Source organism: Lepus europaeus, chromosome 21 (assembly GCF_033115175.1).
Source record: "Lepus europaeus isolate LE1 chromosome 21, mLepTim1.pri, whole genome shotgun sequence".
Lineage (NCBI taxonomy): Eukaryota > Metazoa > Chordata > Mammalia > Lagomorpha > Leporidae > Lepus > Lepus europaeus.
The window spans coordinates 23,266,103-23,280,549 of NC_084847.1; the positions used below are offsets into that span (position 1 = coordinate 23,266,103).

A 14,447-nucleotide genomic window follows, 5' to 3' on the forward strand; every position below is an offset into this window, starting at 1 on the left:
TCCGCGCTCCGGTGCGGGGGTCCCTGTCGGGGGCGTCCCCTCCTCTGCCAGTCCCCCGCCCGCGCCCGGCGAGGGGCGCCCTCTCTTCTCCGTGCGGCCGGGCGGGCGGGCGCCGGAACAGTGTCGCGGGCCGCCTGCAGGTGTCTCCCCACGGAGGGGCGCGCGTCCCTGCGCCGCGGCCGCTGCCAGGCGCCAGAGGCTCCACGCCGAGGTGCACTCGCGCTCCGGGCTCCGGGCGCGCCAGAGCCGCTCCGCGTGCGCCGCGCCCGCCTCCCTCCTCCCCGCCACCCCCTCCCGCCCCGGCGCCCCCAGAGCCCGCCGCGCCCCCCGCGTCCGCCGCGCCCCCGTCCGGGTGGGGGCTGGCGGGGGAGGGCATGGGCCCGCGCCGCGTCCACCGCCGCCGCCGCCGCCGATCGCAGGCGCCCGAGCCCCGCGGCGCGGCGGGCAGCGGCCGCTGACGCGGGGCGCCGGCTGCCAACTTCGCGCGCGGAGCTGCCCGGCGGCGCGGTCCGGCGGCGCGGGCGGCATGAAGACGAGCCGCCGCGGCCGAGCGCTCCTGGCCGTGGCCCTGAACCTGCTGGCGCTGCTCTTCGCCACCACCGCCTTCCTCACGACGCACTGGTGCCAGGGCACGCAGCGGGTGCCCAAGCCCGGCTGCGGCCAGGGCGGGAGCGCCAACTGCCCCAACTCGGGCGCCAACGCCACGGCCAACGCCACGGCCGCCCCCGCCGCCGGCCCCGGCCCCCCGGGCGGCGCGCTCTACAGCTGGGAGACGGGCGACGACCGCTTTCTCCTGAGGAATTTCCACACCGGCATCTGGTACTCGTGCGAGGAGCAGCTCGGCGGACGCGGTGAGTGAGCGGCGGCGCCGCCGCGGGGGCTGGGCTCTGGGGCTCCGGCTCCCGGGCTGCGCGGCCCCGGCGGGCGGCTCCCTCAGCTCCCGGCAGGGCAGGGCCCCCCGCGCCGCCGCCGCCGCTGATGCCGCCACTCGGGTCGGTGCCGCGGGGCTGGGGACGCCGGCGGCGGGCGGGGGCGCGCGAGGGGAAGGTCCGAGACCGGGACCCGGGGCGTGCGGGACGTCCCGCCCCCACCCCCAGGCGAACCCCCGGGCGGCTGTGGGGACGCGGGCAGCCTCAGGGGGCGCGGCTCTGGCGCCCACCTCAGCGGCGGATCGGAGCGCGCGCTCCTGGCCGCGCCCGCACTCAGCCCGGCGCCCGCCAGCTCCTCGTCCTTTCCGTGGGGCGCTCGGTGTCCGTGAGCACCTGCCCTGTCTCGCCTTGGTGGGGGTGGGGGGCGGGGAGCCCCCCAACGCCTAGCCCGCAGAAACCTCCCAGACGGAGCTGGGGAAGCTCAGGACCCGGCAGCCGGGGGCGCAGTGGGGGCGTCCCGCGGGGGTCCCTCCTGCCTTGGCGTCCTGGCCCCTCGGCGGGGAAGGGGCGTGCGGGGGAACTCCGAGTCCGGGAGGCTTGGCTTCGCGCGCGCGGGGCTGTGGGGCAGCTCAGGGGCTCAGAAGGGGGACTTGCTGCCCCTTCCTCTGCCGGTAGCCGGGGCTGGAGTCGCTGTCCCCCAGGTTGGTGGCGAGGCCCAGGGGACAGCTGCCTCTGACAGCTGCTGGGGCCAGAGAGAGAGCATGTGGTGCTGGCCCGCAGGACCAGGGCGGTGGGGATGTTGTTGCTGGGGGGGGGGGGGCGGCTGTGGGACCCCCTTGGGAGTGCATTAGCCCCTTTGCCCAGGGTCAACAGGGGAGCGTGTGGGCATGGCTCTTGGCATGTGCTGGCTGCGCCGTGGGCACTCCAGGGCAGAGGGGGGAGTGGACGCCGGTCCCTGCTTTGCCCTGCGTGAACCAGTAGCCTAACTGGTTTAAAGGGCGTGTGTGTGTGCGCGTGCGCGTGTCGAGGAAGGGGCAGAGGTGTAAAATGAAGCCACCGACGCCCTGGCTCACCTCTTTGCCTGGCCGGCCCCTCCTCAGCTCCAGCGGGACCTCCCACCCACCTTCCGACCTCTGCAGGGGGCTCTGGACAGGACTGTGAGGCCTGGCGCCCCCCTGCAAACACGCCTTGGCAGGCAGGGCCTTTTGGTCTTTGGGTCTCTGCACTGCCTGTCTCTCCCTCATCACACCCCGCACCACCTGCCTCCCCCCCCCCCCCGCGACTTTGCCCTCCTCGCCCTCCCCAATGTCACTTGGTGAGAGCTGGCCTGGGTGGTTCTGGTTGATGGCTTCATGTCCCAATTCTGGAGAGTGAATCGCACATAATAGGTCTTCACAGAGTATTTGCAGGATCCGTGCTGGGGTGGGGCCTGAGACTATGCGGCTGGGGTGTCCTGGGGCACCGCCTGCTCTCTCTCTCTCTCTCTCTCTCTCTCTCGCTCTCTCTCTCTCTCTCTCTCTCACCTGGGGGTGGGGGATCCCTGGGCCAAAGTTTTCCGAGTGTCTGTCTGAGCCAGGCCTGCCGTGAGTCAGAGGCATGGGCATTTGAGTGGCGCCCTGCCCCTGACCGGCTTCTCTGCGTTGGACTTGCTGCGGTGTGCACCCAGGGCCGGCAGTTTGAATCTGGAGTGCAATAATAAGCACACATACTTAAAGAGCCCCCAGAAGGCGTCTTGGCCCAAATCCGCCCGACCCTCACCTCCCACGCGGAAGCCTGGTTAACACCTGGCTGGGACAGACATGGACATCCTGTGGGGTGGTGGTCTCCACAGCCCGTCCTGCAAGTTCACGGTGATGTTTCCAGGGTTCAGGAGACCCTGCTCCCAGGACAACCCCGTCTGCGATGCGCGGGCACATCCTTTGCACAGAGCCCCCACGTGCACCTGCTCACAGCCCCGTGGGGGTGCCTAGGCTCCCACCGCTCAACTGAGCCTCCCCGTCGCTCTGGGTGTCTAATGACCGCTCCCTGAGGGTCATGACCCCAGTGTTTATGAGTGTTTCCTTGCAGTGCACTAGGGCTTGACCCAGGATATTTATTTATTTATTATTTATTTTTTTAAGATGAGGAACTTGCTAACTGAAGAACACTTAAACGCAGTGCTGGCTTTCATGGAACAGGGCTTCCCAGGCCATGTAACAGTTTCCTGCCTGCCTGCCTGTCAAGTCTTGTAGCATCCTGGCCACCGCGTTTGAGACACGCACTTCCGGGGGGGGGGGGCTTTTCTAGGGGGGGTGCACATGAGGCTCAGAGAGGTTCTGGCCAGAATGGTTTTGTAAGGAGTGTTGGGCTGTGTGCGTGAGGGTATGGAAAGACATGGGAGGGAAGGGATGGGGGGACGACAAGGGTGCGGTGGGGGAGGGGAAGGTTGGAGAAAGGAGAAGACCCTCACCCCCAGCCCTGTGTTAAGTAGGAACATGAATGGTGGGTTTGTTAAGTAAGTAAAACAAATCCAGAGTTTTCTCTTGGCCAGTGTTGGCGGGAGATCAGCTCTTGGAGAAAATCACTGCTCTCCTTCCTGGGAACTTGGGTGATAGTTATCAGCTGCTTGTTGGTGAGAAAGGGGCAGGTGTGGGCGGGGCTGGGCAGGTGTGAACCAGCACAGGGGGTGGGGCCGGGATGTGTGTGAGCAGGTGCTGGGGGCGGGGCTGGGCAGGTGTGAACCAGCACAGGGGGCGGGGCCGGGGTATGTGTGAGCAGGTGCTGGGGGCGGGGCAGGGCAGGTGTGAACCAGCCTGGGGGTGGGGCCAGGGGTGTGTGAGCAGGTGCTGGGGGTTGGGGCTGGGCAGGTGTGAACCAACATGGGCAGGTGGGGCTGTGCTGCTGACACCCCATTGCCCCTGTCACCTTCTCCTCCCCCACGGCTCTGGTCCTGAAAACAACATCAGCAAGTACCTGGCCACAAACTTTGGTTGCCATGACAACCTTTCTTCTGGGTTCTGTAATCATTTTGCTTTATTTTTTCCCTCCTCCCCCCAAAACCCCTGAGCAAAATCCTGCCCTCTGCTCCCTCCCCTGATTCCCAACATCAAGGGCAGACTTGCTCCCTTCCCCCCCCACTCCGCCAAACACCAAGCAAAGCCGCCCCCTCCTCCCCTGTCCCTACAAACATCACCCAGATAGCCTCACCTCTCGGGGAGCAGCAGCTGCTCTGGGTGCTTCCTCTCTGTGCCCCCCCAAAACCTCTCTCCTCCCCTGGGGGCAGCCGCAGCCAAGTCTGATCACCCCCCCCCCCCCCCTTTGCAGCCTGCTCTAAACAGACGCACTTTCACCAGCCCGGGCACAAAGAGATCTTTTCTCTTTCCACCCCGAGTGGGAACCCTGGGTCCTTGCAGGAACAGTGGGGGGCGTGGCCTCGGCCCATGCAGACTTACCCTAGCCATGGGGACACGCTGGCTTTCTCTTCTGCTTTAGGTGCTCCTGAGGATCTGGCTGTGGGCATAGGCCAGTGTGCTGGGGGTTAGCGGAGCTGAGGCCCGGCGGACTGAGGGAGGTGGGGTTGCAGAGAGATGGCGGCGGGTGGGTGTGGGCAGCCAGGCCAGATAGCTTCTGTGGACCCCAGACTGGGAGCCAGTGTGCCCGGCAGAGCAGCAGGAAAGGGGTGCGTTTGGCTGCCGGTTGGAACCCCTCTCTGTCTTGGAGGATGGGCAGATGGATGTCCCTGGTGGGGGCTCTGCCTCCTGATGGCTGTGTGGCTCCCAACACAACCTGTTTGCTGCTCTATAGCTGGGGATGAGGCAGCCAGCACCTGTTCAGGGTGTGAGGGTGCAGGGAGACAGCGCCGGGAGTGCTGAGGCCCCTGGTGGTGTCTGTGCACCTCACCCGCCACTCTTGAGAGCCACCCGCGGCCACCCACATCTTCCTGGGGCACCTGCTGTGGCTCCTCTGCCTCTGCTCTCCCTGCCCCGCCCCAGCCCGGTCATTGTCAGGACCTATCCTTTTTAAAATCATTTTTCATTTATTAGGAAAGAGGCTGAGTTACTCCAGAGATGCCCGCGGCAGTTGGGGCTGGGCTGGGTCGGAGCTGGGAGTTGGGAGCTTCAGCCAGGTTTTCTGCGTGTGTACAGAGGCCCTACTACTTGAGCCATCGCTGCTGCCTCCCAGGCTCTGCATTAGCGGGAAGCTGGAGTCAGGAGCTGGCGCGGGGAACTGAGCCCAGGCACGCTGTGGTGGTACCCGGGGCATCGTAGTCACCAGGCTAAATGGCCCTCCCCCGTGACCCTCCTGGCACTCGGCATGATAACCAAGAGCCTACTAGGGAATTCCTCAGCCTTCCCTGGCCACGTCACCCCCCTGAACTCCTCTCCTGCTGCTCCCTTGGTCCCCACACTTCTGCCACACTGGGCTCCAGGAGCACACCAGGCACACACTGACCTCAGGGCCTTTGCACTGGCTGTTTCCCCCAGATGCACCCAAACCCATCTCCTGCCATTTCTTTTCATCTGTGTTCAGCTCTCTTGGACCACCTGAGTCAAACCCCTCCCCACCCCTACCCAGGTTTCCTGCTAATTTTTTTTGTCCAGCACTTAGCCCCATGGCCTTCCCTCCACATCACGTGTTTTGTTGTGTTGCCCAGGGAGGCAGGGGGTGATTTTTGTCTGTGTTATTTGCTGCTGGCTCCCCAGTGCTTAGAATCCAGGCACATAGTAGGTGCTCAGTGAACATCTGTGGGACGAATGCTGGCTGTGGTTCTTGCCGTTGCTCTCGGTGTGCAGTTCTTCCCTCTAAGGGGGAGGTTTCTTCTTACGAGGCTCAGGGAGGCAGGGGGTGATGGGGTGACCCCTTCCCTTCTTGTGCACACCCTGGGAGGCAGAGGCCACCAGCTCATCAACCCATGTTTTTCTTTCTTTCTCTGCTTTTCTGCAGAAAATCTGAGCTATCCTGCCAGTCCCCTAAGGTACACTGTTACATTCCAGGAATCTGAGGACTCACGTGTGCCCCACCCAGGAGATTCCTGGTGCTTGGGAAGATGTTGGTAACATACCAGGTGGACTCTGTGTTAGGAGCACCTGCTGGGTCCACATTTGGACTTCCAAAGGGATTTTTCTGGAGCTGGTGCTGTGGTGTAGTGGGTTAAGCTGCTGCCTGAGATGTCGGCATCCCACGTGGGTGCTGGTCCAAGTCCCAGCTGCTCTGTTTCCGATCCAGCTCCCTCCTAACATGCCTGGGAAAGCAGTGGAAGATGGCCCAAGTGCCTGGGCCCCTGCCCAGGGAAATGCAGATGGAGTTCCTGGCTCCTAACTTTGGCCTGCCTGGCTCAAACCTGGCTGTTGCAACCATCTGGGGGAGTGAATCAGCGGATGCAAGTTCCGCCCCCCAACTCCGCCTTTCAAAAAAGTAAAATAAATCTAAAAAAATAAAAAAGCTATTTCTTTTTTAAAAAGATATTTTATTTATTTATTTGAAGGGCAGAAGCAGATAGAAAGAGGGAGAGAGAAAGAGAGGTGTCTTCCATCCGTTGGTTTACTCCTCTTATGGCTGCAATGGCTGGAGATGGGCCGATCCGAAGCCAGGAGCCAGGAGCTTCTTCCGGGTCTCCCACGTGAGTGCAGGGGCCCAAGGACTTGGGCCATCTTCTACTGCTTTCCCAGGCCATAGCAGAGAGCTGGATTGGAAGAGGAGCAGCCGGGACTTGAACTGGCATCCATATGGGATGCCGGCTCAGCATGTGGTGGCTTTACCCCTTATGCCACAGTGCTGGCCCCAGAGAGGTATTTCTTTAAGTCCTTCCCAAGCGTTTCTTCCTCTCAGCTCTGTGAGGGAGCTGCCATGGTTACACCCATTTTCTAGATGAGGAAACAGGTGCAGGGTGCTGAGCGACTTGTCCCAGCTAACACATTATTGAGTGGCCGAGCTGGGCTGTGCGCTTGGACAGCAGGCTCCACGGCCTAGCTCCGCCTGCAGCACTGCCCCCATGCCGTCCATCACCACAGCCCTCTGTTTGTAGGCCCTGGGCCCTCTGATGAGCTTTGTTGGGAAGAGCACTGCACGGCGAGTCATGAGCTCCAGGTTCAAGTCCAGCCCCGTGCTAGGATACTGTCCTCTCCTCTCTCTGTTTCGGTCTTTTCTTTCCTCATGTGTGAAATGAGGGTCTTATTCTGCTCCCATCTGGGTGGCAGAGGTGACCTAGCCATGTCCTGGTGTCCCCATGCTTTGGAGCCAGGCCATCCTGTTTCCGGTCTCCACACCACCACTTTCCACTCACCTGCTGTGTGGCCTTGGGTGGGGGTAGGCCCTCTCTGGCTGGGGCCCAAGGCCTCCTGATTGCATCCCTGGGTTAAGCCGGATGGCCTGGTCCTGGCGCGCACTCTGCTTATGCACCCTCAGTTCATTGCGCTTCCTACCCTCTGACCCCATGCCGAAAGCAGCCAGCCAGCAGCCGTTGGTGCGGGTCTGGGCTGCCTGCCTCTCTGATTTGGCCTGCAGTGTTCGCAGTGTTCCGGGGAAAGTGGTCAGCATTTGTAACTCCAGATATTTCGTGACTTATGGCTTTTCTTGGGACCATCTCGAAATCTGTCTGTACTGGGCCCAGGTGCCTCCTGTAGGAAGTCCACAGCCTGCCCCAGCACCCTGGCTTCTCTGTTCACACTCATCCCCCATCACCCATCTCTGCATGCACCCTCTAGCGGACCCACTGGGCAGCCCATTAGCTTCTCTTATGGAAGCCAGCCCTGCCTGAGCAAGTCCTCCGAGCCCTGGCCCCTCACTCCTGCTCCAGGACAGCAACCCCTCCAGCCAGTAGCCAGCAGGGTCCTGTTTCCTCCAACCCAGATCTGCTCTGCACTCTGCTCAGAGACTGGGAGAGAGGTCTTCCATCTGCTGGTTCACTTCTCAGTTGGCTGCAACAGCAGTAGCTGCCCTGCCAATCCAAAGCCAGGAGCCAGGAGCTTCTTCCGGGTCTCCCAAGCGGGTGCAGGGGCCCAAGGGCTTGGGCCATCCACTGCTTTCCCAGGAGCATTAGCAGGGAGCTGGATCAGAAGAGGAGCAGTCGGGACTCAAACCGGTGCTCATATGGGATGCTGGTGCTGCAGGTGGAGGCTTAACCTGCTACACCACAGCGCCAGCTCCCTATTTGTCCTCTCCTCACTGAGGCCTTCCTGGACCACCCTGTCCAGATCACCATCCTCCCCCAGCCCCGTAACATCTTAACATCGCCCCCTCCTGCCTTCTCTTCCCCAGGGCTCCAGTCTCAGCCTTCCCACTACTCAGAATGCATTTGTCCTCACTGTTTGTCCCTCATTAGGGTGTTAGAACCGAGAGGGAGGCCTTGGTCTCTTCCAGGCAATGCCAGGAGGAGCTGGCACTCAGTGGGGCTTCGGGGAATCCTGGTGCGGTGCCTTTGGGGTGGGGGGGGAGCTTCTGGGGACTTCTGCGTGCAGTGGGAGGCGTGCATTCTGTGCTCTGTGCCTGACATCCCCATGGCTCCTCTACCCTCCTTCTCTCCTCCTCACCCTCTTCTTTTCCCCCTGAGCACAGGTGTTTTAGGGGGACACAGTGAGCAGGTGCAGGGCCTCACACTTACCCCACCCTATAAATTTTGGGGTGCCAGATGCAGAGCCACCTGGGAAGGGGGTGCCATGAGCTCTAGGCTCTGTGCTAATGGCAGGATGGGGGTGGTGAGGGCTCTTTTCTGTCCAAGCAGCAGAAGTAGCTGTGGTGCCAAATCAGAACACAAGGGGAGCTTACTAGGGCCGTGCTGCTGCTCGAGTCCTCAGAGGTCAGACCCGGGGCTCTGTGGGCTCCTGGAGGCCTGAGCCGATGGGGCACCCCCCCACCCAGTGCAGAGCCACCAACTGCTCTTCTCCAGGGGCCAGCCTGGGACCTAAGAGCGGAACATGGAGACGGGGCAGGGGTGGGGAGCTAGGGCTGCTGCTATTCTAGCCCAGGTGACTGTCATCATTGTAGGATGGGGTCCTGGGGTGCCAGGCTATCTATTTAAAATTTTTCTTTAAGAAGGGAGGGAGGGAGAGAGAGAGGGAGGCAGGAAGGGAGGGAGGGAGGGAGGGAGGGAGGGAGGGAGGGACTGAGATATGTTACTTTACATGCATGCAGTAGACAGGCTGAAGCTAGGAGCCCAGAACTCCATCCAGGTCCCCCATGTAGGTAGGATGGCAAGGACCCAGGTGCTTGGGCCATCATCACCTGCTGTCTCCCAGGGTGTGCATTATCAGGAAGCTGGACCGGAAACAGAGTCCGCATTCAAACCCGGCACCGCAATATGGGATGTGGGCATCGCTAGCAGCATGTTAACATTTGTGTCAAATGCTCATCCCCAGGGCTGGTGCTGTGGTGTAGTGGGTAAAGCACCGCCTACAGTGCTGGCATCCCATATGGGTACCAGTTCAAGACCTGGTGGTTCCACTTCTGATGCAGCTCCCTGCTATGGCCTGGGAAAACAGTGGAAGGTGGCCCAAGGGCTTGGGCCCCTGCACCTGCATGGGAGACTCAGAAGAAGCTCCTGGCTCCTGGCTTCAGATCAGTGCAGCTCCGGCTGTTGCAGCCAACTGGGGAGTGAACCAGTGGATGGAACACCTCTCTCTCTCTCTCTCTCTCTCTCTCTCTCTCTCTCTCTCTCCCCCTCCCTCCCTCCCCCCCTTTCTCCCTCCTTCTCTCTCTGCATAACTCTGACTTTCAAATAAATAAATTTTTTAGACAAATGCTCACCCCTAAACTATCCATTTGGATCTGAATTCCAGATTGTTTATTTGTTTATGTGCAATTTCTTTTTTTTTAAATGTGCAATCTCTTGATTTCTATCCTCTGGCAACTAATTGAATTAAAACATAAAAGAGGAAACCCAGTCTGCAGCCCCAAGTCAAACACTTGTGAGGGGTGAACAGGCCGTGCTCCTGCCAGCTTGCCACCTCCAGGACAGAGGTATAGACATGGTTCAGCTCCCACGTCTGTGGGGCCACGTCTTGGACAGAGACCCTGGTAGGTCAGTGCAGCTCAGTGCCATGGCTGGGGGTGGGGTGCAGGGCTGCAGAGCCCAGTCCTGCCATGGATGGAGCAGAATTTTGAGATGCCAATGGACTGGGGCAGCTGTCCCCAAAAGGAGTCAGCCCTGTCAATCAAGACACCAGGGCTCATGCACATGAGAGAAGCTCAATTGAAACGAACCTCTACCAAAAGAGGTGCACTGGTCTCCCGCTTATCTACTGGATGCACATCCTGAGACCCGCTGTGGGTGCCTGAATCCTGTGTGCAGGCCCCGTGATGCTGTGACAGCTGCCATGTGCCCCAAGGCAGCTCCTAAGTGATTAACGGGCAGACAGCATATACAGCGATATACAGGATGCACTGTGCCCAGGGCCGGCTCACATCCTGTGTGCATGGAGCAGCACGCGGCCAAGACTTCAGCACATGAGTTGCAGTGGTGCACGGATGAAAATGTATGCGTCGTTTATTTCTGGAATTTTCCATTTAGGGTATTTGGACTACGGCTGGCTGGGTCACTGAGATGGGCGGGAGCAAGGGGGTGGCTTGCATTGATGTCTTGTCTTCCTAGCCTCAGAATAGCAACACCTTGACTGTTGCAGGGCAGGACCGAGCGACACGGCTGGGATTTGGCTCTGCTTTCTGCTGGATTAGTGTCCTCTCCCGTCCTGAAAGCATAGAAATTAGCTCCTGCCCTTCTAGCACCTTCCATGGACAAGGGCAGTCCCCCTGAGGTTTACACAAAAGTCCCAGGGTTGGTGCTCATTGGACCAACTAGTCCCCTCCCCTGATTGCAATGGGCTTATCTGCCTGGCCTCAACACACTCCCAGCCCAGGGACAGATGAGGCCAGCTTCATCCAGGCCCTAGTGCCTGAGAATGGAAGAGAGGTGTGTGGCAGTTAGCTATGGCCCCATCCCCGGTGACTTCTGCTGGCCTGGGCTGGGCTGGGCTGTGTGGAGGTTGCTGGCTGCTGGCTGGAGCTGTGCAGGCCACTGTGCCCTGTCTTCCCCTCCACCAGGCTGACGCAGTGATGTACAGGCCCGAGCCAGCCACACCGCACCTGTTCAAGCTTCTGCTTATGTCCCGCTTGCTTACACCCCATTGGCCAAAGCAAGTCACCTGACTGAGCCTGGCCTCCATGTGGGAGGTCCTGCCAAGGTCTAACCAGCAAGGGTGTGGATCCCCAGGGGAGAGTGAAGAACCAGGGCCATTCAAGCATTTGCGATGACTTGGGATCAGGGTGGAGGGCGGGGAGGTGGCTGGTCCCAGGAGAGGGGCAGACAAGAGCACCTGATGTCCCCTCCCTGTGGCACTCCAAGGAGAAATCAGGCACCTGCAGGAGTTTGTGATGCCAGCCTAATTCCTGGTAGCCCTGGTGGTGTGCTCGAGCAAAGAGATTCTGGATTGCTGGGTCCCGTGGGCTTGGTGGTGACGAATGACATGTAGTCCCCGAGTGCTCTTTGGGCTCGGTTTCTGGAAGGCCCATGACTGGCGCCCGCTCCAGTGAGATGCTCAGCTTTTGGCCTTGGCTGCAGAATCATCCTGGGGACTTGTTCAGGGGCCTTGACCTTGGACCTTCTGCCTGGCGGGTCTGGGGCGAGGCCCGGGAATCTGTATCTCCAGCTGGCTGTCCAGAGGTTCCTGACGCACAGCCAGGCCCTGGGCACCTGTGTTCTGGTACGGAGTGGGCAGGGCTGGCCGGCATGGGCTTCTGTCCAGGGCCCCCTGCCGGCCCACTGGTGATCTTTCTTGATCTAGCGCCTGCCGACAGCTCGGCTCTCTTCTGCTCCCACCTGCTGCCCCCTCCTCCTCCATGCTGGCCTCCGTGCAGTTCTTGGGCCATGCCAGCCTCATTTCCTACCCAAGGGCTGGTGCTCTCGCTAATCACTCGCTTGGAATTCTCGGTCCCAGGTCTCGGCGCAGCTGCTGGGGCTGTGGCCTCCAACCTCAGTCTCCTCACGGCACTGGCCATTGGCCACAGTGATCTGGTTGGCTTGTTCCTATGTGTGTTTGCCATTCATGTCTCTCACCCTCAAGTGAGCAGCCTGAGGCACAGTGGAGATTTGGTGAGCTCCTCTGCTGCCGTGTCCCAGGGACCCCCACACAGTGGCCCCTGGGAGGTGGCAAAACCCCACAGTGGGAGAGCTGGTCCCAGGGTCTCACTGCTTCAGGCCTTCTCTGGTCCTTCTGTGGAGTGAGCGTGGTGGCTTGGAAGCGCTCACTGTGACATTGGGAACAAACTGAGGACGTGAGCCAGTGAACCTGGAGCAGACACCCTCTGGGGCTGTGGGGGGGCGGGCCTGGGCTCTGGACAGAAGCAAGGGGGCAGGGCCCTCACTGACCCCTGCATGGAGGCCCTGGCAGATTCTTGGGGGTCCTGTGGACCGGGTGGTCGGGTATGGATGCTGGTGGAAGCAGTGATTGGGAACTGAGCGGGCAAGAGTTTCCCAAAACTCTCCTGGTGGGCAGAGGCCCTGTGGCGCTCAGTCCCTCCTGGGGAGCCGGGTGGCTGTGGCTCCTCCCGTGCCTCCTGGGGCTTCCCATCTGCTCTACCTGGAAGGCAGGTGCAACACCCAGTGCACGCACCCTGTACAGATGACAGTGTAGTCTCTGTCCCCAGAGGTCTGTGCACTCTGGAAATTCATCCCGTGACTCTGAACTGCCCTTGGAGCCCAGCCGGGTGCTGCTGTGGGCCAGGTGTGAGGGTGAGCCCGGCCCCAGGGCCCAGGTGTCTTGCTTTTGGGTGGCTCGGCTGTGGGAGGCACCACCCCCTCCCAGGGAGAGGGGTGGGGTTGGGGGAGGCTGGGGAGGCCAAGCTCATTCTCTGGAAGCAGGTGAAGGGGGAGGAGGCTGCTTAGGCTGTGGTCTGGGCAAGGGTGGGGCCTGGGAGCAGCAATGGCTGTGGCAGCCTGGGCCCTTCATCCCAGACCTCCAGGCAGTGTCTCAGAGATGGCCCAAGGGAATCCGGGTGAGAAGGAGACAGAGACACAGAGGGGAGGGAGACACACAGAATCAGAGAAGAGTGCAGAGAGGCTGAGATGGGGACTGGGGTGGGGTGGGGGGAGAGCGAGTAAGGGAAGTAAGGAAAGGGGGTGAGTGAGGCAGAGAGAGAGGCAAAGGGAGACACAAGCAGAGGGAGAGGCAGAGATAGAGACAGAAGCAGACAGAAAAGGAGGGAGGTACAGAGACAGACCCTCGTGTGAGCACACACACATGCACATGCATGTGCATGAACACGCATAGCACACTTCAGGGCTGGGGCAGGGGGAGTGAGGGCATCCTGGAGTAGTCCGGGGACAGGGAGGGAGCACACACGGTGCCTTCCCCCACCTCTTGGGCTGGCAGAGACCCCTGCACAGTAGGTGCTGAGCCCCACCTGGGAAAGTGGGGAAGGCAGGGCAGCTGGGCCCACCCCCTCCCTCCGTCTCCTCGGCCACCCCCCTCCAGTTCCTATCCCTTGTGCACAGGGCAGGGGGCAGGGGACTGGGGACCAGGTTTGGAGGGGGTGGGCTCAGGCTGTCTCAGCTCCCTGGTTCCCTGTGTACGGCCCCAGTCACAACAGCAGAAAAGTCTTAATTCAATAATGCACAGAATCATAGCAACATTTGGAAAAAGGGTGTGATTTTTATTAGTCATTCACATGCCCAGGAACCACAGCATGCGAGACCCGGGTTGCACTGTGTCCCAGGGCCAAAGCCAGGAGTGGCAAACCCCATCTAGGTCTCTCCCATGAGTGGCAGGGACCCAAGTGCTTGCTGCCTCCCAGAGTGCGCAATACCAGGAAGCTGGAGTCAGGGACAGAGCCGGGGCTCAGACCCGGAGATGGGATGCGGGTGTCGCCAGTGGCTTCTTAACCTCTCTGCTCAATGCCCACCCCTCCACCCTCTTACTGCCTTGCAGTAGGGACCGACCCCACCGGCCCTTGGAGGGCACCCGAACTGTGCTCTCCCCTCTGCCCTCCCCAGCCAGCACGGGCTGGTTGTGCTGTGTCACACCCTGCAGATCCCAGAAGTCCCGGATGCTGGGCTTGTTTGCTGCTCCTGTGCCAATGCCCATTGCCAGTCAGCTGGGGTCTCTGTTTCATGCTGTCTTCTTGCGAGGCCCCAGTTCTGGGTTTCCCTGGGCTGTTGAGGCAGGAAAAGGGGTTGAGTTCTTGGCCAGACGTGGTCCAGACCCTCCTGCTCATACTCCATGGGCCCAAACAAGTCCTGCGGCCTCGGGTTGCCTCCTGGGCACTGAGACCCTCCCCCCATGCCTGGAAAGTGGCGGGCCGGGCAGACTGGTGACCGAACAGATAACTGTGTCCCGCCAAACCTGGTGCCTCGTGTTCAGGACGCATCCAAAGTCCAGCCATTTCTCACCATCCCTTCTGCTGCCCTGCTGGGAGCCAGCACCATCACTTGTCTGGAGGACCCCAGCAGCCCCCTCTCTGGTCCCCTGCTTCTACTTGTCCCCCATGGCCTGCTGAGTGATTGGGTGTGGGCAATGGTGGCTGCAAAGCTGCCGTCCTCTGCCTCATGGTTGCCCATGCATGATCCGGGGCCCATGCTGCTCCCCCCGCCCCTGCCCCCACCCCTACCAT

The 14,447-nt window shown here is 61.1% G+C and overlaps 1 protein-coding gene across 3 annotated transcripts in view; it reads left to right on the top strand.

The window, feature by feature from the left end:
* The first annotated feature begins 526 nt into the window (after window positions 1–526).
* The window catches only part of LOC133750192 (germ cell-specific gene 1-like protein), a 186,643-nt gene continuing 172,722 nt past the window's right edge, over window positions 527–14,447 (top strand). For all 3 annotated transcript variants that reach the window (XM_062179623.1, XM_062179625.1, XM_062179624.1), the window contains exon 1: window positions 527–851. In XM_062179623.1, the coding sequence (XP_062035607.1) occupies window positions 527–851 (325 nt within the window). The remainder of the gene's footprint in view (window positions 852–14,447) is intronic.